This window comes from Corvus hawaiiensis, chromosome 19, assembly GCF_020740725.1.
Source record: "Corvus hawaiiensis isolate bCorHaw1 chromosome 19, bCorHaw1.pri.cur, whole genome shotgun sequence".
NCBI lineage: Eukaryota > Metazoa > Chordata > Aves > Passeriformes > Corvidae > Corvus > Corvus hawaiiensis.
Window position 1 is genome coordinate 382,603 of NC_063231.1, and position 19,266 is coordinate 401,868.

General features: G+C 57.7%; 3 protein-coding genes across 4 annotated transcripts; all 3 read left to right on the forward strand.

Annotated features, from left to right (window-relative positions):
* The first annotated feature begins 1,490 nt into the window (after positions 1–1,490).
* P4HB (prolyl 4-hydroxylase subunit beta) lies at positions 1,491–9,823 on the forward strand. The gene is made up of 11 exons (XM_048323873.1): positions 1,491–1,690; positions 1,948–2,154; positions 2,925–3,058; positions 3,243–3,380; positions 5,586–5,690; positions 5,968–6,093; positions 6,321–6,521; positions 7,180–7,300; positions 7,513–7,694; positions 8,135–8,221; positions 8,798–9,823. The coding sequence occupies exons 1-11, from the start codon at positions 1,531–1,533 to the stop codon at positions 8,882–8,884; spliced, it is 1,548 nt and encodes a 515-aa protein (XP_048179830.1). The 5' UTR covers positions 1,491–1,530; the 3' UTR covers positions 8,885–9,823.
* Positions 9,824–12,085: 2,262 nt separating this feature from the next.
* PPP1R27 (protein phosphatase 1 regulatory subunit 27) lies at positions 12,086–13,937 on the forward strand. Of its 2 annotated transcripts, XM_048323875.1 has the most exons (3): positions 12,086–12,459; positions 13,431–13,581; positions 13,774–13,937. In XM_048323875.1, exons 1-3 carry the CDS (start codon positions 12,243–12,245, stop codon positions 13,895–13,897), a joined length of 492 nt encoding a protein of 163 aa, XP_048179832.1. In that variant the 5' UTR covers positions 12,086–12,242; the 3' UTR covers positions 13,898–13,937. The 2 variants fall into 2 exon arrangements, with proteins under 2 accessions (XP_048179832.1, XP_048179831.1); XM_048323874.1 differs by lacking the exon at positions 12,086–12,459 and having other exon boundaries at positions 12,503–13,581.
* A 299-nt stretch (positions 13,938–14,236) lies between these two features.
* Positions 14,237–16,182, forward strand: MCRIP1 (MAPK regulated corepressor interacting protein 1). The gene is made up of 4 exons (XM_048324008.1): positions 14,237–14,394; positions 14,469–14,587; positions 14,672–14,770; positions 14,879–16,182. The coding sequence occupies exons 1-4, from the start codon at positions 14,387–14,389 to the stop codon at positions 14,941–14,943; spliced, it is 291 nt and encodes a 96-aa protein (XP_048179965.1). The 5' UTR covers positions 14,237–14,386; the 3' UTR covers positions 14,944–16,182.
* Positions 16,183–19,266: the final 3,084 nt, after the last annotated feature.

Here is a 19,266-nt window from a genome sequence, read left to right on the forward strand (position 1 = left end):
GGTCGGAGCAAGAGTGCTAATGCAGGACTACCCCGGGCAAGGTTGGCCCTCTCAGCAGAGACACGGATGCAGGTCCCCTCTGGCAGAGCAAGGAGCCGGGGCTCTCCGGGCAATGGCTCCGAGGTGGCCTGGACTAACACAGCCGCTGATTCCCTCCCTGGCAGACAAACGTGCCTATGTCTGTCCGCCCCTGGGTGGCCTCTGTGCCTTCACCGGGTGCTCAGCTTTGCGTTCCAAAACCTCGCAGAACTCTCCCCGGGCCCGACAAAAGCGTCTGGTTCAGCAGCGGCCGCAGCTCCTGAACGGGCAACAGCTCCTGGCAGCACTCGAGGCAGTCGGATTCTCCACGGGGAATTGGTGAGCTCCCTGCTCCTCGCACCAGTGGCCCGGGGCGCCGGGCGCGGCCCCTGCCTAGAGCAAAGAGCAGCGGCTTTGCAGCAGCCCCGAGCTGGCAATCAATCCCCAGGGCGCGGCCGGAAGCCCGGAGTCTGCCCCCGTTCCAGCGCGTCACCTGCGTGCGCAGGAGCCCCCGGAGCACTGGCGCCGGTACTCGGGCACGGGCAGCGCCCAGGGGCTCTTCCCTACCCAGCGCACACCAGCAGCAGTTGGGACCCTCGGCAGTAGCGGGGCAGTGCAGGCAGACCCGAGCGAAGGGATCCTCTGGCACGGTCACCAGGCCGCTCTGTGCCGGCTCTCTGCAGAGGCTCCGCACGGAACCGCGAGCTCTGATCTGGAGCCTCAACGGGCCCTGCTCGGCCCGGGGGGCACGAGGAGTCCCCGCGCTGCTGCCTTCTCTGTGAGGGCGCGGGGACGCCAGCGCTGCCTGAGCTCCCCTGGCCCATCTCCGGGACTGGAGAGGTTACAACAAAGCGAAACGGGACCGTCCCAAGCCGCAGCCGGCCCGGTGCCCGGCCCGGTCGGAGCCCAGCGCCAGGGGACAGCCAGCCAGGGTCGGGAGGGGGCAGCGCTGCCGCCGTGACCCCGAGTAGCTGCCGGGCGGTGCCTGAGGTGAAGGTCGCTCATAAGGGGGAGCTCCAAGGAGAGGGGGAACGGACGGAAGCGACCGGGACCACACCGCGGCTGCACCGGGCCGGGCCGGGCCGGGCCGAGCCTCGCGCGCTGCCCTGGTCACGTGGGGCGCGCGGCCCAGTCAGAATGCACCACGCGCTCGTGGCCGCGCGCACGCGCGGTGCCGCCCGGCGGCGCTTCCCGAGTGCCACGTTCGAGGGCGGGGGCCACGCGAGACGGCGGCGCTGGCCAATCACGGGCGGCGTTGCGGGGAAAGGGGCCAATGGTGGCCCGCGGGCGGGGAGCGGGGCCGACGGCCAACCCGAGACGGCGGGAGAGGGGCGTGCCCGGAGCGCCAGCCAATGGAAGGCGCGGAGCGGCCGCCGTGGCGGCCTCGGCCAATGGGAGGTGGGCGGCGCGGCCAATACCGCGCGGCAGCGGCCGCCGGGGGCGGGTTTATAAGGGGAGGCGGCGCTGCGGCCGCGCGCCTACCTTGGCTCGTCCCGAGCGCCGCCATCAGTCATGGCGGGTGTGCGTGCGCTGTTCTCGCTGCTCTGCCTGGCCCTGCTGCTGCCCGCCCGCGCCGCCGCCGAGGAAGAGGAGGAGGATGGCGTCCTGGTGCTGCGCGCCAACTCCTTCGAGCAGGCGCTGGCCGAGCACCGATACCTGCTCGTCGAGTTCTGTGAGCGCGGCGGGGCCGGGCCGGGGGGAACGGGCGGGCGGGGGCCGAGGGCGCGGCTGGGAGACGGAGGGGTCGGGCCGGGGAGACGCGCTGAGGGACGGGGTCCCCCGGGCGTGTGTTGGGCTGGGCTGGGGCGCGGGGTCTGCGCGGCCCCGTGGCCCGCCCCACCCCCGGGGCTCCGTGAGTCCGAGAGGGCCTCGGTCCGCCCGGGAGTGGAGTCGGGGAGGCCCGGCCGGCGCTGACGCCCCATCCCGCAGACGCCCCGTGGTGCGGGCACTGCAAAGCGCTGGCGCCCGAGTATGCGAAGGCGGCGGCGAAGCTGAAGGCCGAGGGCTCGGAAATCCGGCTGGCCAAGGTGGACGCCACGGAGGAGTCGGAGCTGGCGCAGCAGTTCGGCGTACGCGGGTATCCCACCATCAAGTTCTTCAAGAACGGCGACAAAGCCGCGCCCAAGGAGTACACGGGTGAGGAGGGGCAGGACACGGGTGAACTGGGTCTGGATGCGCCGCCAGGGTGCAGAGGGCAGCAACGTGGCGCTGGGTCCCAGCACATGGCCCCGTGCTCGAGCTGTGCTGCTGTGGCTGGACAAGGTCCACTGTAACAGTAACCTGGGAATGGTGCTGGGCTGATGTGGAACAAGCCAACCTTTAGTGTCCTCCCTCTGGTGAGATCCCTAAGGTGAGCTTGAGTGGAGGAAATTGCTTTTGTGTAGGAAAGCAAAGTGGCCTGAGCTTGGTTTGTTGTGTGCCCTGACTTGGCTCAGGTAGTGCAGTGCCCAGAACTGGAAACAGGCCTGGGCCATTGGGTGAGGGTGGCAACACAGGGTGTGAGAGAGCTGCAAGGAAGGCTAAGACAGAATTCAGCTAAGCCAGGCCACACAGTGCTGGGTAACAGAGGGTAACATCCAGAATAAAGATGTTGGAAGGAAAAGGTGATGTAGTAACATAACTAATACTGAGATCTTGGAGAAGTGCTGCATTGCTGATCAAAGTTTAAGGATAGGGGCAGGAGGTGAGACAAGAATGGATTCCTGGGAGCCCCTTGTACCGTGACTTATCAATTAGGGATTAGCTTAATTGCACCATGAGTGAAAGGGAATGAGTTGCGTAAACGTTATCTTGAGTCTTGCTGATCTCTTGACCAGCTGCTGAAAGGTCTCTCTCAAAGCTTGAGGGTTTTGTGGTCTTGAACTTAGTTGGAGGGGAAAGTGACTCCTTTTTATCTCCTGGTGTAGCTGGCAGGGAAGCGGATGACATCATCAGCTGGCTGAGGAAGCGCACGGGCCCAGCTGCTGCCACCCTGACTGATGTGGCTGCTGCGGAGGCACTGGTGGACTCCAGTGAAGTGGTGGTGGTTGGTTTCTTCAAGGTAGTGTTTGTGTTTCCATTGGAGATGCTCTTGTGTGTGTCCAGGGCCTTCCCGGCTTCCTCTGTGCCTTGTGCAATACTTGCTGTCCTGCCTTACTTGATCTTCCAGTTCTTTGGGCTGAGCCCTGGGATGTGAATGCTTCAGGTGATGTGGGCCCTCTGAGACCCCGTTCTTTACTCTCCAGGATTTGACATCAGAGGCAGCAAAGGAGTTCCTGTTGGCAGCAGAAGCTGTGGATGATATTCCTTTTGGGATTTCCTCCAGTGTTGATGTCTTCGGCAAGTACCAGATTAGTAAGGACAGCGTCATCCTCTTCAAGAAGGTACTGGCTGGTACTAGGCCTGAGCACCATGCTGGGGTCTGCTGTCTCTTCCCTTTTCTTTAATTAGTCACATTCCAACAAGGTCAGCCCTGGACAAAACAGCAAAGGCCCCATGCTTCAGTGTAGCTGATCTTGGGCCTCAGAGCCTGGGGAGGAAGAGCAGAGACTATGGCCTCTTTGTGGGGGAGTCTCAGGGAGCCACAGTGTGCAGCTGTGTCAGTCTCCCAGCCCTGTGCTCTTTTCCCAGAGCTGCTGGGCTTTGAGTGCAGGTTGTTCCTTCGCTCACTTCCCTGTTCCTCAACTCTCTGCAGTGCAGCAATAGTCACACAGTCTTGGACAGGCCAAAGAGAACAGTAGATGAGCTCTCTGGCTGTCATGGTGCTATTTGGTTGTGTCTTAGCAGAGTTGCTTTTTGTTGCTCATTGTTGGCCTCTGCTGCTGTCACTCACTGCTGTGTCCAAGAGCTGTTCTGTCTCACTGTTGTGGGTTCTGCAGTGCAGGGATCGCAAAGAAGCTCCTAAGAGGATTTGCAGTTCCAGCTGACTGGACTGGGGCAGTGGATTATGTACAGAGGGATGCTGACTACCTACAGAATCACAAATAAATGTACTAATGGAGGCCTGAAAATCCCTGTCACTGGGATGAACTTTCAGGTTTGAGCAGACAAAGAGAGGTTCTTTAGGCTTGGTGGCTCCTCACCCAGAGGTGGTGTGAGGCAGGTCTAAGTGCTTTGGGTTCAGACTTAGTAAACCTGTAATCTCATCAATCATGACTCTGCCCAGCCTAACCTAACACAAGACTTTCTTTTTGTTCACCTGAAATAATTGTTTTATTCTCCTATGCCTCTGACATTGTAGTTATTTTCATGGCGATAGAAGCTTGTAGACTTAAATTCTGAGTCAGAGCCCCTCAGGTCAGTGTGGCTGAGGGAATACCTGGCCTAATGAGCTCAAAATGCATTAGCAAAATGGGGATGGGAAGGGAGGAATATTTGTTCTTGTCTCATTTGGTAGCTGTACCCTATTGCATGAATAGCTTTGTCTGCCCCACTCTGGGTAGTGCTGGGCTGGGCAGAGCTCTGGGCCTGGCAGCCTTTCATGTGTGTTGGGAATGGGAGTGACTGTGATGTGCCAGGTGGTTCCTGCACTGGGCTGGGGCAGGAGTGCATGGCTCTATGGGAGAAGCAGCCTAGATCTGTCCAGCCATCGGGGCTCCTCCCTGTTCCTGTGCAATGGCATGGCAGTGCCATGGGAGCTCTTGGATATGTCTACTCTAAACCAAAGAGAAAAGGGCGGGAGAACTTGATGGCCTATTTTGGCTTTGGGCTTTGGCTCAGCTCTGTACCATTAGTTGGGTCTAAACTGAGAGCGTTTGGCTCATTGTTCTTCTCTTACTCTGTGTGAGTTGTCCAGACTCGCACAGCTGTCCTGATGGTGCTGAAGTGCTCTGCAGAGCTTCTCAAAGTGTTTGCAAAGTTATTTTCTGATGCTAAGTGTTTTCCTTGCCTTTTCCATTGAGGCTGGTGTGCCTCTCCTAACAGAAGGTTATCTGAGTCCACTCTCCTCCTTCTGTCAGCACCTCAAGTATGGCCTTGCCAGGGCACTGCTGTGCCCTTTTGCACATCCTCCCTCTAACCTTGATGGGCCATCTGCAGCTGTTCCTGTTACAGGCTGCCAGAGGGTTCTGGGAATCCTGGTCAGGGGTGATACAGGTGATGGCCCTGTAAAACAGGACCTGGCACCTCTGGTGTGATGTGCTGTTGTCTCTTAACAACGGAGACTGGAACGAACCCCCCAGAGCCAAGGAAGTTAGTGCTGCAGGCTTTGCTGTCAGATGTTCCCAGTACTGTCTGGCTGCAGTGTCTGCTCTGACCACTGATTGCTGCAGAGGAGAAGCTGCTGCAAGGCTGGAGACAGCTGCTCAGGGTCCTTCTTGCTGACTTGCATCACAAATGGTTTCACAGTGGTGCAGAGCAAGGCTGAGATTAAACCTGGCTGTTGTTGCTGCTTACCTTCTGCTGGGGGGTGATTTAAAGCTTTGTTTGCTAGGAAGATAGACACCTTGATCCAGATTTTATGTGGGCATGTGGTTACCTTGTTGAGATGGGAGTCTGCTCTGAATGAGTGCAGCTGAGATCTGCTGGGGCAGTGACTGGAGATTTGTGCGGGACGCAAGTGTTCTAATGAAGAATGTCTGTTCTTGCAGTTTGATGAAGGCCAAAACAACTTTGAAGGGGATCTCACAAAAGATAATCTGCTGAACTTCATCAAGTCTAATTCATTGCCTCTGGTCATAGAGTTCACTGAGCAGGTGGGTCTTTAGATATCTGACAAGGCCCTTCCCATGGCTGCTGCAAGAATATAGCAAAGGTCTAGTTGTAAGATTCCATAGTCCTGTTTTATTGTGGAGCTGACACTGGGGGTATGGAGGAGTGGGAAGAAATAAAGGAGGTGTGAGCAAGCTCACACCTCAGAGCAGTCCTGCAGTATTGGAGGCTGCTGTGGGCTGGTCAGCATAGCAGAGTTAAACTGGTCTGGATACTGATTTGCCTCTTTTCCAAAAATAAAGTTTATTTTTTACTCCCCAGACTGCTCCTAAAATATTTGGAGGAGAGATCAAGACTCATATTCTGCTTTTCCTACCAAAAAGTGTGTCTGACTATCAAGGGAAGCTGGACAACTTCAAGAGTGCAGCTGGGAACTTCAAAGGGAAGGTGAGATGGATTTCTTGGATCATGAGCTGAGACCACTTCCTGCAGAGAAGTGTAGCACTGTCTTTATCTGTGGAGCAGCTGTGGAGGAGGACTTTAAGCCAGCTCTCTATTCTGGGACAGGGCAGGAAGAGACCCCAGTTCAGCTACACTTGGTGTGAGTGTGTGGAGTGTCAATAGCCACAAGGTACTCATGTTCACCTCCTACCTTTCACTTTTTTCCTCCCAAGATCCTGTTCATCTTCATAGACAGTGACCACAGTGACAACCAGAGGATTTTGGAGTTCTTTGGCCTAAAGAAGGAAGAGTGCCCAGCTGTACGTTTGATCACTCTGGAGGAAGAAATGACCAAATACAAACCTGAATCTGATGAGCTCACAGCAGACAAGATCAAAGAGTTCTGTAACAAGTTCCTGGCAGGCAAGATCAAGGTATGTGGATAAACAGTACTGGTGGTGAACAAGGTAGCTGAGAGGGAACAGAAATGCTCCCTGTGAGGGGCTGGAGAGCCAGGTGGAGAAGCCCGTCCATCTTCTGCAAGGAACATCCCATGGGCTTTGTGATTAGAAACGAAAGGCAAAGCTGCTGGGACCTGGAGGCTGTAGGAGAGCGAGCCAAGTAAAGGGAGTTGGACATGGCCAAGCAGTTGTACTCCCCCTGTGGGCACTGTGCTGTTTATCCAGTTGCTCTTTCTGCCAGCAGCCTGTGGAAGGTGTGAATTCTGTGGCACAGGGAAAAGGGTTGTCAGCTCCTGTCTGCTGGAGGGGCTGTGTGCGGCTCACCCAGCAGTGTGGGTGCAGCAAAGCCCAGTCCTCTGGGAATGGGGCTGTCAGGAGTGCTGCTTCCTTCCTGCAGAGCTCTGTTGCCATTCTCTCTGCACAACAGTACCTGCTATTCCTGCTGGGTCAGGGTGGGAAGGAGACTCTCTGGGGAAGAAGAGGAAGTGACCAATTCATCTGCTTGCTCACAGCCTGTGACTGAGGCACCAGTGGGGGTGGTTAAACCTGGGTTTTCAGGATACGTGATTGCATGTTCAGTCCAAGTAGCTATGTAGCAAACAGTATGTCTGAATTTCACTTTTTATTCCAGCCCCACCTAATGAGTCAGGATCTTCCTGAGGACTGGGACAAGCAGCCTGTCAAAGTTCTGGTTGGGAAGAACTTTGAAGAAGTTGCTTTTGATGAGAATAAGAATGTCTTTGTGGAGTTCTGTGAGTATCTTCCTACAGCTGATTCCAAGTAACTAGTATGAAAGGATTGCCAAAGCACTGTGTGACCAGAAGTAGGGGAAAAGCCTTTTGTAGAGTCTGGGCCCCCCCCCAAAGGCAGTGCCTTGGTTGCAAAGATGTGTGAGAGCTGTCTGGTTGGGGAGGAGTGGTACCTCGTTAGGTTGTTGGTGCAACTCTCTCTCTGTAATTAACAGATGCCCCATGGTGTGGTCACTGCAAGCAGCTGGCTCCAATCTGGGACAAGCTGGGAGAAACTTACAGGGACCATGAGAACATTGTCATTGCCAAGATGGACTCAACAGCTAATGAAGTGGAGGCAGTGAAAATCCACAGCTTCCCCACACTCAAGTTCTTCCCTGCAGGCTCTGGCAGAAATGTAAGCTGGCAGCCAGGCTCGTGCAGTCACGTAGCCAGGGAGCACGGGAATGCTCAGCTGCTTGCTCGAGTTGTTTTGGACAAGGCCTTTGGGAGGGATCTGCACTCTGTCGGGATGGAACACAACAAGTCTACAGGACACCAAAGACCCTTTGTGGGGTCTGGGCTGCAGGGAAAGAGTTTGGGGGGGAGTGGGAAGTGGGGATGGGGAAAAGAGGGAGCATAGAGGACAGTGTGCTCATCTGCAGGCTATTCTTTCCTCGCAGTGATCTCTGAAGTCTAGTGGCTGAGCTGTTTTCCTTCGTCTCATATGGGTGAAGGTGAATTTTTAAATTCCCTTTTGCTTGGCATGTTCACTGTTGCTCAGAAAGAGAATTCTCCTCTCCAGGGGTGTGGGTCTGTAGTACCCATAACCAGCATCCTTATGTTTTCCCTCTGTAGGTAATTGACTATAATGGGGAGAGGACACTAGAAGGCTTCAAAAAATTCCTGGAGAGTGGAGGTCAGGATGGGGCGGCAGCTGATGATGTGAGTAATGTGGATGGAGTACTTTGGGCCTTTGGGAACAGCGAGCATGGGTCAGAGCTGGTTCTGTGCCTGAATCCTCAGTCCTAAATAAGATCCTGTGTTGTTACATGTCAGGAGAGGATATTGCTGGTGAACAAAGTGCCCACAGCAGTGTGATCTGTTCAGGTGCAGCCTGGCTGGCAGTGGGCCTGCAATGGGCCCACTGGAGAGCACTGTGTGAGTGTGAAGTAGCAGTGCTGTGGTTGTGCACTGCTGGGGCACTCAGGGCTTGTTCCCTAGAGAACTTCCACTCAGCACTTGGAACTGGGCTATGTGATCAATGCCACGTATCTGTGTATCTAGTTGGAAGCTCTCATCTGCTGCGGGTGGTGTGGAGGCTATTACACGTGTACAGGTACCAGCTTCCAGGGGTTCCTAATCCTTAATGTCCTGAGTCTGAAGCTCTTGATAGCAGTCTCTGGATGTTTTGTTAGTATGGCAGCAGAGAGCAGTGACCAGACAAGGGTGGCTGCTCAGTGCTCGGTTCTGGATCTGCCTCGTGTGCCAGAAACCAGGAGCTGTCTGTAACCTCCACAGGATCTAGAGGACCTGGAGACAGATGAAGAAACGGAACTCGAGGATGGTGATGAGGATGAGCAGAAACTCCAAAAGGATGAATTGTAAAGAGAAGACTGATTACATCATCCAAAAAATCAGACACTAAATTGACTGCTGTAATGCAGCCTCGTGAGTCAGAAACCCATTAAGATTTAAAGCAGAAGGTAAATGACTGGAAATCCAGGGATTGGCTTCTAAAGTAACGCTTTACCCTCACTTGTCTGTACACTTACCTTTTCTTTCTTTTGGCTTTTGAAAAGGGAACTGTCACTAGGGAGCCAGCCCAGCCAGCTGGGCTCTTTTTTTCTATTGTGATGTACTTTTTCGTACACAGCTTTTGTCTGGAGAATTCTGTTCTTCTGGGCAACAGGAGGTTGTGAGGTGGTACCAGGAGTTCAGTGGCCTGACAATCTGGAGCCTTGCCACTAACATCTTCCAAGACAGCTTTTTCTCTTTCTTTTAGAACTAAAGCCCCTAATTGATTTCTGCACCTGGCAGGGTCCTTAATGGCATCAGCTGTTCTTCCCTGGGCCTGGCCTTCAATATATGTAGGGGCAGAGGGCTGATGGCTTCCTGGGGAAAGGTGTATGTGAAGGTGCTTCTCTTCATGCTAGCCAGATGTTTCCTTTCCCCTCTCCTTCAAGACACTTGGAGATGACTATTCCAAACTCCTGGAGGGGTGGAATACTGTATGCACTGGCTGTGGCAGGCTCTGAGGGTGGAGGTGGCTGCTGGCTCACCAGCTGTGTTGACATCCTTTTGATCAAAGACAAAACTTGCGATCCCTTTCCATGAATTATTTTGAGTGGGTTGACCCAGGAGGTGGGTGGTGGGGGAGGGCCTGATAAACAGATCTCACAGGACATTTGCAATTACTCGAGTTTGGGAATGTGACTGAGGGAGTGCCTCACAGGCCTGAGCTGCATCAGGCTGGTTCTTAGCATTCTGCTACAATAACATTGGTACTGAATTTGATGGCCAAATAAAGTTGAGATTTTAATACTATTATGTCTCTTTGTCTTTATCAGAGTGTAGAATATTTGAACCTACCCTGGAAGGGGAGATCAGAGTTGTAGGGTGATTCTCAAGAGGCTCTGCTGCAACAGGGTGTGTATCACTTTCTCCGCATAATTGGTAAAGGCAGAGAACTTCCCAATGCTCGTGTCCTGGGCTTGTGCAGGTGCTTTGTTAGGAGTGAGCGGGCCGTGGTTTGGCTCTGAGAGTGCACAGCCCCTTGGCCAGCTGGCTGGGCTGAGGGGGACATTGCTCTGGAGCAGTGAATCAGGACATGCCAGGGCTGCTGTGGCTCTGCTAGTAAGGCTCACATGACCCCATGAGCCACACTGCTATTTCCAAATCTGCTGCTTGCTGCTGAAGGTATTTGGGTTAGAAAATATGCTATAAATGTCACAGGGAGGGCATGGTGAGGCTAGAGGACAACTGGGCGTGCCTCAGTGAGTGGGGTGTGTGCTGGAGCAGTGGCACGGGGGTGTTGGACAACACTTGTCTCTGTCTCCAGCTCCAGCCTTCTTCTGTGGCTCCCTGAGAGCAGAACCCCAGCAGAGTCCTGATGTGGTGTCTCCAAGCTTTGGGCACAGCAGCACCAGGGCTGGGGCTGAGCAGGCACCCATTCACCAAGGGATCAGGAAGGGTTGTCCCTGCCAGAACAGCAGCCAGGAGTGTCTGAGACCTTTACTTGCAGTTATGTGGAGGAGGATCTTTGAAGACACCTCCCTCCAGGGCTGTGCCCCCACATGACTGAAGGTGGGCAATGGCCACTGCTGCACCCCAACAAACCCAGCAGTTTGTTGGGGTGCAGCAGTGGCCATTTGGGGTGGGGAGGAAGGGAATTTCACTAGTAAAGTTCCACTGGAAGATGCTGTCTAGAATTTGACTCAGGTCCATTTTGTAAAGCCAGTTGAAGTGTGACCAAGTCTGAGCCCTGCAGTGGTTCTCCTCTGTTCCTGCGCTGAGACCCACTGTGCTCAGCTTAGAGGAGGGGCCTCTCCTAGCCCAAGGCTCCCTGTGGCAGAGCAGGAGTTTAGCAGCCATCTCAGGTACATGCCTAATTGCTGTTCCAAGGAAGCAGGCTGGAAGTGTTCTGTCTCCAGCGCTGAGCTTGGATGCCCAGTGCTGTGTTCAGGCTGATCTAACAAGCAGACACTCAGCCAAGAGATTGATGCATTTGCCAGCAGATAAATAAGTGCAGGAGTTCTAAGGTGTGCGGCTGACTGTGCTGCCAGGATCAGGGCAAGAGTCTGCAGCAGGAGTGGCAGAGTGAAATCCCTGACTCCTAAAGCAGCATATGGATTTTTTCTGGCACACCTGCCTGGATAATCCCTAGCAGCAGACAGAGCACAAAATGCTTATGTATCTGACATGCCCAAACTGATGGGGGAAAAAAACAGTGGTTGCTTAAACCCTTGATGGACCTGAATGATTCCTCTGTGGCAGATGGTTCTCTTTTGGGTCACGACAGTAGAGCTGGAGTGAAGAGTATCGGAGGCAGGAGGTGTCTGGTGGTGGTGCTATTCTGCTATTCCTCCAAGGCTGCTTGCAGTAGCCTGCCCTCAGCAGCGGCTGCTTCCCTCTCTCAAGGAACAAGGAACACCAGGGACCAGCAGTGCAAGCTTTTGGTTCTGCACCTGTCTTGGGATCACCAGCAGCACCTCTGTCCTCACAAGGGCACAGGGGACATCTGACATGCAGGTTGTGCTTCCATGCTGGGCTGTGTGCTGTCACAGCTGTGCTGGGCTGCACAGCTCCTCCTGCTCCTTTCAAGTTGTCCCCTGAAGCTACAGGAGGGTGACAGCTCTGGATGTGTTTGTGACCACAGCCCTGGCACATCCACACTGCACTAGTCAGCTGGGGACACAAGTGGCCGGTTCCCTGGGTTGCTGATTGTACCTGTGCCCCTTCCCCCAGAAGGGCTTGATGTTGGGAAGTTGCTTCCAGGCTCCTCTGAGGGGCTATCCATGCAAGAGTAGATTTGACCCCTCGGATGGGCACATCAACAGGTGGGTGGTAAGATGAGACACCAACTTCTGCCCAAAAGTGGGAAGCTCCAGGCCTGGTCAGCTCGATTACGAAGCATCATGGCAAATAGCATGAGCTGCATGTCCCCAAAATAGCCCAGGGGAGTCTTTATAACGTGGTGCTCCTAGAGAGTCATCAGTCCTGGGCCAAAGGCCTGTAGATGAGCTGCAAGTGCCAGGTGCCACCTCCTGCATGTGACTCAGGGAGCGCAGGAGAGCACGGTGGCTGCCACTTCCCCGTGGCAAGAGGACACTGACACAGGCGTGGGTGCGGCAGGAGCACAGCAGTGTGGGGGCCAGCACAGATCTGCAGCGACGAGGGCTCCTGACAGGCAGAAGAGGAGACAGCAGTGCAGTGAGGGGCCGGGCTGAGTGCTGAGCACCCCCCCATGCCGCTGTGCCTGAAGGCTCCTGTGAGCATGAGGGACTATTGCCCCTTGTCGGTGCCCCGGTACTGCCGGTACACCCCGCGTCTGAGGGCCTCGCGCACTGTACACTTCCCCGACGACATCGTCTTTCAGGACCACATCAAACAGGGGGACCTGGAGCAGGTGGGCAGGTTCATACGAGCCAGGAAGGTGACACTGGACACCATCTACCCTTCTGGTGAGTGCTGCTGGTCAGCAGAGCTGGGGCAGAGCAACGGCACAGCTTGGTGGGGCTGTGAGGGACACTGGAGCAGGGCTGTGGGCCACCTTCAGCAGGGCTGGAGCAAGCCAGGTCCCTCCCTACCAGGAAGCAGTGCCCAGCAGGGCCTGAGAACCCCAGGCCAGGGCCCCATCATCTCCCATCAACAGCATAGCACATGCTGTAGGAAGGGGGAGCTTGGCCACTGGGTCCCTGTAAGGCACAATTGAGCACCTGTAGTGTGGTGGGACCTCAAAGAGCAGCAGCAAGCACAGGCCAGTCTGTGAGCTCTGGACTCCTGCCCTTTCCCCAGACTGGGGGGTCTGCATTTGTTCTGGCTCTGCCTGTTTCTCACAGGCACTGCTCCCTCTTGTATGCCTGACTCCGGGGACTCACGGGGAAAGCTTTGTGTTCTGTTTGCACAGCCTCATCAGCAACTGTTTATGGAATGCCTTGATCACTACAGGCAAATAAAGAGCCTAGATTTGTCCTTTTCTTGTGCTTGGATTCAGCTTCTGCTCTTACATGGCCATGGAGACAGAGGCTCAAATGACCCCGGGCTTCCTTCTGTCCATACTGATTCTTTATTAGTGAGGAGTGTCCAAAACTCAGGCAGAGCAGGATGCCAGAGACTTTCCTCGTGTCTCCATGTGAGTCCTGGTCAGGACTCGGAGCAGCTGCTCTAAGGGGCAGCTCCTCCTCCCTCCCTCTGTCCTGCCTAGCCAGGCCAGTGGGTGCTGCACCATCCCAGACAGGGTATTCATGCTGCAGAAGGGCAACAGGAACCCACAGCAGTTCCTCTGGCTTCCTCAGTCTTCGTTTCTTTCCCCACAGTCCTCTCCCTGAGAAGGAGAGTTCCTGGACCCCTTTCCTGAGCTATGCACAACTTGTGAGTTCAGGATGCAGAGCCCTTCCCCAGGCCAGGGCGCTAACACCTCCTCTCCCTTCAGGCATGGCAGCCCTCCATGAAGCCGTGCTGACGGGAAACCTGGACTGCGTCAAGCTCCTGGTGAAATACGGCGCTGACATCCACCAGAGAGATGAGAACGGGTGGACACCCCTGCACATGGCCTGCAGCGACGGCTATGCTGACATAGCCAGGTAAGGTGTTGTGAGGGCCTGCCAGTGCTGCAAAGCCTGAAGATGGACAGCACAGGGCTGGAGCTGTGGCTCCTTTGGGGCGTACCCGGTCCCTGCGCTGCCCCTGGGGCTGTTCGGGCCGTGCCACTCCTGGAGAGGGAGGCGACGGGACCAGGGCTGCCCGGCCTGGCGCCTCAGCTCCGCGTCCTGCAGGTACCTCCTGTCCCTTGGGGCCAGCCTGGAGGCCACCACTGATGATGGGGAGAAACCCTCGGACCTCATCGACCCCGAATACGAGGACCTGGTGCAGCTCTTCGGAGCCACGGCGCTGCGCTGAGGCGGGCATGGCGAGAAGCGGCCCCGAGGGCCTCGGGGCCGGGGCGGCGGGGCTGCGGCCTGCCCGAGGGCCGGGGCTGCGCCCGGGCTGGACTTGGGCGGCGGCCGGGCAGTGGCGCTCGGTACTGCGAATCGGGAACCACTTTGTACTTTTCCAATAAAGCATCTTGGTTACCGCCTCCGCCGGGCATGGGCCGGGGCCGGGCCGGGCCGGGGCCGGGCCGGGCGGGGCGGGGCGGGGGCGGTGCCGTGCGCGGGGCCTGCGCGGGAGGGGGGTGTGGCCAGCGCCGGAGGGGGCGGGGCTGCGCCTGCGCGCTGCGGCGCTTCCGTCTGGTCCCGCTCGCGCAGGCGGGAGGGCCCAGGTGAGGGGCGCGCGTTGCCCGGCGACGGGCGGGGGGCGCCGCGCGGCCTATCCCGGCCTCGCCTTCCTCCCGCGGCCCCGCCGAGCCCCTTCCGGCCCCGCCGAGCCCCGCCGAGCGCCGCTGCCGCCATGGCCAGGTGAGCCCCGCCCGGCCCCGGGCCCAGCGCGGCCCCGGGCCCGGCTCAGTTCTCTCCCCGCGCTCCGCTTGCAGCTCCCCCGTGTCCCGAGTGGTGTACAACGGAAAGCGCAGCGGCGGCCCGCGCTCCCCCGGTGCCGGCAGCGAGATCTTCACGCCGGCCCACGAGGAGAACGTGCGCTTCATCTACGAGGGTGAGCGGGGCGGTGGCCGCTGGGTGGGGGGCGCGGAAGGCTCGGGGCGGCCGAGGCGAGCGGCCCCTGTCCCTGTCCCTGCAGCCTGGCAGTGCGTGGAGCGCGACCTGCGCAGCCAGATGGGCTCCGAGCGCGGCCTGGTCGAGGAGTACGTGGAGAAGATGCCGAACCCCAGTCTGAAAGGTGCGGGGGACAAGGACACTGCGCCGGCTGTGCCGGCCCGGGGATTGCGCGTGCCGGGCGGGAGCTGTGCTGCCTCTGCCTTCATAGTCTCTTGTGTCTTCCTTGCAGCGTTTAAACCCGTCGACCTGGGTGATCTGAAGAGGAGGAACACACAGGATGCAAAGAAGTCCTAAAGCGGGTCCTCCCTGTGGGTCAGCTGCTCTCCTGAGGTCCTCAAGCAGATTTAATTTGAGATTTTGTGTTGATTTCCTCCTCTGGTCTGTCCTCCTAAAAGCCTGCGGGAGAGCCAGTCAGCTTTGGGGCTGGCTCTGAAGCTGCCTGAGGTCGAGGATGCTCAGGGGCTCACCGAGACTGCCCAGAGCCTGTTGCAAAGGATTCCAGCCCCCCGCTCATAGCTTTCTATGGCCTCAAACTGTCCTTCCCCACTTCATGCTGAGCAACCCGATCCCCTGTTCCCCTCCTGTTGCTGCTCTCTGTGTTAGGCTGGGCAGGGCCAAGGCAGATGCGCTGTTGCTGTTGGATCGGGCAGCCCTGGATCTCGCTTTCCCCTGTGCACCGAAGCTCCACAGCTGCTAGGGCTGGCCAAGGGCAGGAGGCACAGTCGAGTCTGTTCCTGTGCCTCCAGACACAGGGGCAACCCCTGTCCAGCCCTGCTATGCACCTGAGGCTGGGACGACCATAGCCAGGCTCCTCCCAGTTCCACTGTGGCCGCAAGTTGCTACCTGGGCTGCTTGCTTCCAGAGCATGTGGGCTCACATCTGAGGCCAGATTTTCTGCCTGCTTAGATCAGGCCTGGTCCCTACAGATGAAGAGAGGTGGAGTGTCAGCACCAGCCCCAGACTCCTGAGAGGTGCTCAGAGTGACCTGGGCCACCTGCGGCCCCCTGGCCTCAGTGCCCCAGCAGCCTCACAGGAGACAGTGGCCGTGGGGGCAGCCGTGGGGCTGCATGGAACAAGGCTCAGGAGCTCCTTGCCCTGACAACACTGCAGTTTTGTACTAACACCATTTTCCAGATACACACCCTTGGAAGAGACCTGGCCCTTCAGCTCACTCTGGGTGGCCATAGGTGGTGGAACTGCGCCAGGGGTGCTTCCTTAAGCCACTCACTCCTGGCCACTGCTTGGATGGTTCCTGTACCTTTGCCTGAGCCAGGGAGAGTGACTGTGTCATCTTCATCCACCTGAGCTGCTGGGCTGCTCCGTGGGAAGGGGTGGCAGCCCCCTGCCCGCCTGTGCTCCGAGCTGGCGGGGATGGGGCTGCCAGGCCTGCCCAGTACCATGGCCGTGGGAAGGCTGCAGGGACTTGGGGCTGCCGGTACCTTTCCTTTGTTGAGTCCTTGAGTTGTACTGTACCCTTTCCTTTCTGTGGTATGTCACTTGAGGAGTGTTGTAAATAAACGCTGGTGTCCTTTTGGGGCTGCCTTGGTGTGGTGCTGCAGCCTGGCCCAGCTCTGGGGCATAGACAAGGGGCAGAGAGCAGGAGCTGTGTTTATTTTTTGCAAAGGGGCCTTGGCCTTGCCCTTGCTGGGGCTGTTGATTTCCCTGTGGGCAGGTGCGGTGTGTCGGCAGTACAGTGCCCTTGGTCTTGGGCAGTGCTCCAGGCAGCCAGCATCCCAGGAATTGTCGCTGCACCTAGGATTTAAATGCTGAGACTATTAATACCCTTGTATCCTCTTCCCTCTCCTGCTTTAATGGCATTTAGGCTATACTTAGCATTGCTAGAATTTCTGCTCGAGTGCGTCTTGACACTTGCCATGACCCTGTTTACCTCCCATCACCAAAACATTCTTGCTGCTTGGCTCTGGTGCAGCAAGATGGGAACTCAGCCGCCTATTGCCTCCCAGGCACCCCAGGCCCCGCATCCCTGCAGCTGCAGGCAGTGGGGCACAGGGAGTGATGGTTGTCACTGTCATGGCTCCTCTCCTTTGATGGGCCCTGTAGTGTGTTCAGGAAGCCTGACAGGCCAGTGGAGCTGCCCTGGCTCGAAGCCCTGAGCATGTTCAGGGCTGTGTCCTTTGTCCAGGCAGGCTTCTGTTCAGCTGCCATGGAGCCCAGCACTGTCTCCCCTGTCTGGGCATCCATCTGGGGCCGTCCCAGGTCTGCAGGACCCCCACATGCCCCCTGGCCACAAGCCCCACCAACCTCTGCCTTGTTTTCCTCTGTACTCAGGCACAGTAAAGCCAGAGGCAAGGCAGCCGCTCAAGCTCTAATGAAATGTACAAAAAACATTCTATAAGCAGGTGATTTTTATAAAGACTGATGCCAAATTGCAGGGCAAGGATGGTGAGGCGGTACAGGGAGGTGATGGGTGTTAGGGTTGTGAGAAGTGAGGCCACAGGCCAGAGAAATCAGGCTGTTTACCTATAAAAACCGACCTCATCAGGGTTTATTTCCCTGTGCCTTGGACACAGTGCTCTTCATTAGATTAAAGGGTGGGAGGAGGAGAGGAACGTGTTTGTCATCAAATTAGGTGGTGGGAAGAGGCCTGGCAGCAGGCAGAATCGACTTAGGAGACCAATTTGTGGTGCTCAATTCCCTTGATAAAGTGGGAGCTTTCCTGTAAGGCACTGGCCTAGGGGTGCCCGGCTGTGCTGAGATGGGGGGGACTGCCTGCGGTACCTGGCTGTGTCGGGAAGGCACTGCCCAGGCCACCAGTTTGGGGGTGAGGAACTGTTTCAGCCCCATTCCATGCCTTGGAACAAACTCCACAGCCAGGGACTGGCACCATGGCTGCACAGTCTCTGTAGAGGAGTCTCTTTGCTTAGGGCAGTGAGGTACTGGTATGGGCTGCCTGGAAAGGCAGGGGGTGCTTGGGTGTTCCATCCCTGGAAACATCAGCGCCAGGCTGGACGGGGCTCTGAGCAACCTGGTTTGGTACAGGTATCCCTGCTCACTGCGGGGGCTGGGCCAGGGGACCTTTAAAGGTCCCTTCCCACCCAAACCATCCTGCGAGCCTGGCCAGGCTGCTGTCAGCGCCTTCATCCCACTGGATACCAGGAACGAGCAGCTCCCATCGGGCGCCTGCCTGTGTGTGTGCGTGTACACGCGAGTGTGTGTGTGCACATGTGCGCGTGTGTAGTGTACGTGTGTGCACATGTGCGCAGGCTGTGCTGCCTGAGCTGTTCCTCGGGGTGGGGGTGCCCCCGAGTGCTGGCCCGATGGACCCGGGTGACACCGCTGCTGGCAGTGCCGGGCCACGGCAGGTAGGGGTGCTGTTCCAGCAGCTCTGCAGTGATGGGAAGGGATGGCGCCGCAGTCCCGCGAGAGCTGTGTCCTTGGGCTGGGGCCAGCCCCACTTCCAGGGAGATCCCAGGAGAGGTGTTGCCTCCCGACCCAGCCGTCCTGGGGGGGGGGGGGGTCTGTTTTCGTGGTTATCGGGGTGCTGCTGGCCAGAGCATGTGGCTCTGTGGGAGTTGGGGGTGACCAGGGCACAGGGCTGCGGACTCAGCCCTGCAGCACAGGCAGTACCCAGCTCTGGGACACACCTGGCTGGCACAGGTGCTGTGGGACGTGCCCTGGTGCGGGCAGACATCGTGTGCTTGCACGGGGCTCCTGGGCACCGGCAGGCATCGTCCCTCCTTAGGGCTGTTGGGCGACAGGGGTTGTGGGACATGGGGCAGTGCTGGGGGTTGCCCCTCAGCACCAGGGGACACAGGACATTTCCACAGGGACACCCCATGGGCTGGGGCTGGCTTGGGGTCCCTGAAGGGTCCCCATCGTTATGTGGCATGCATAGGGCCACCCTTGCTGGGCAAGGTCTGGGGGCCAGCCTGGCCCCAGTGGGGTGTTGGAGGGTCCACAGTAGGGTGTTGCCACAGCAACGTTGGAGCAACAGGTGCAGGGCACGGCCCCATGCCATGACCATATTTACCTTCCCAGAAACTGCTTCGTGCTCCAGCAATTAGCCTCAATTAGGCTCGTTACCATGTCAGGAAGGCCGCAGTGACGGCAGCGGCTGTAGGGCCGGTTGCTCTGCGGGGGCTGCCTGGGCCGCTCTGGCACCGTGGCTGTGAGCAGGGTAATAATCCCTGTCCCTCTCTCCATTCCTGTCCCCATCCCTGCACTTGGGGGCCTGGGCAGACCTCCAACCCTGTGCTTCCCCCCCCTCACCCGTTCTGCCACTGTCCCTGTGTCCTGACGGCCCCACGGTGCTGCTGCCACTGCCCCGCAACCCCGAGCCCCGCAGCCCAGACCCTCTGTCCCCTGTCTCTGCTGCTCCCATCCCCGCTGCCAGCACTGCACTGGCTCTTGGGCGCCGGGTCCTGCTCGGCCGGAGCAGACAGCAAGTTGTCGAGTAAACAGAGGAAAACTACTGTGTGCTGGGCTGAGCTCTGCTGCCGGAGCCAAGCTCTGCGTGGCCTGGGCCATGGCTTCCTTCCCCGTGCCACGCCAGCCCTGCTGATGCCTCGCTGTGCTCTAGGACCCCACCGCCCGCAGCAGACAGCGTGGCTCCTGACGGCTGGCGTGGGTGGCAGGGCCGCGGCCATGTGGTGCGGG

Bases quoted from the DNA above. Each gene is read 5' to 3' on its own strand.
- PPP1R27 (XM_048323874.1), top strand. From the start codon at position 13,103: ATGCCAGAGACTTTCCTCGTGTCTCCATGTGAGTCCTGGTCAGGACTC. The intron at 13,582-13,773 runs GTAAGGTGTTGT...CGCGTCCTGCAG, and splicing joins GGCTATGCTGACATAGCCAG to GTACCTCCTGTCCCTTGGGG.
- P4HB (XM_048323873.1), top strand. From the start codon at position 1,531: ATGGCGGGTGTGCGTGCGCTGTTCTCGCTGCTCTGCCTGGCCCTGCTG. The intron at 6,094-6,320 runs GTGAGATGGATT...TTTCCTCCCAAG, and splicing joins CTGGGAACTTCAAAGGGAAG to ATCCTGTTCATCTTCATAGA. The intron at 8,222-8,797 runs GTGAGTAATGTG...TAACCTCCACAG, and splicing joins ATGGGGCGGCAGCTGATGAT to GATCTAGAGGACCTGGAGAC.
- MCRIP1 (XM_048324008.1), top strand. The intron at 14,588-14,671 runs GTGAGCGGGGCG...CTGTCCCTGCAG, and splicing joins CGTGCGCTTCATCTACGAGG to CCTGGCAGTGCGTGGAGCGC. The intron at 14,771-14,878 runs GTGCGGGGGACA...TCTTCCTTGCAG, and splicing joins GCCGAACCCCAGTCTGAAAG to CGTTTAAACCCGTCGACCTG.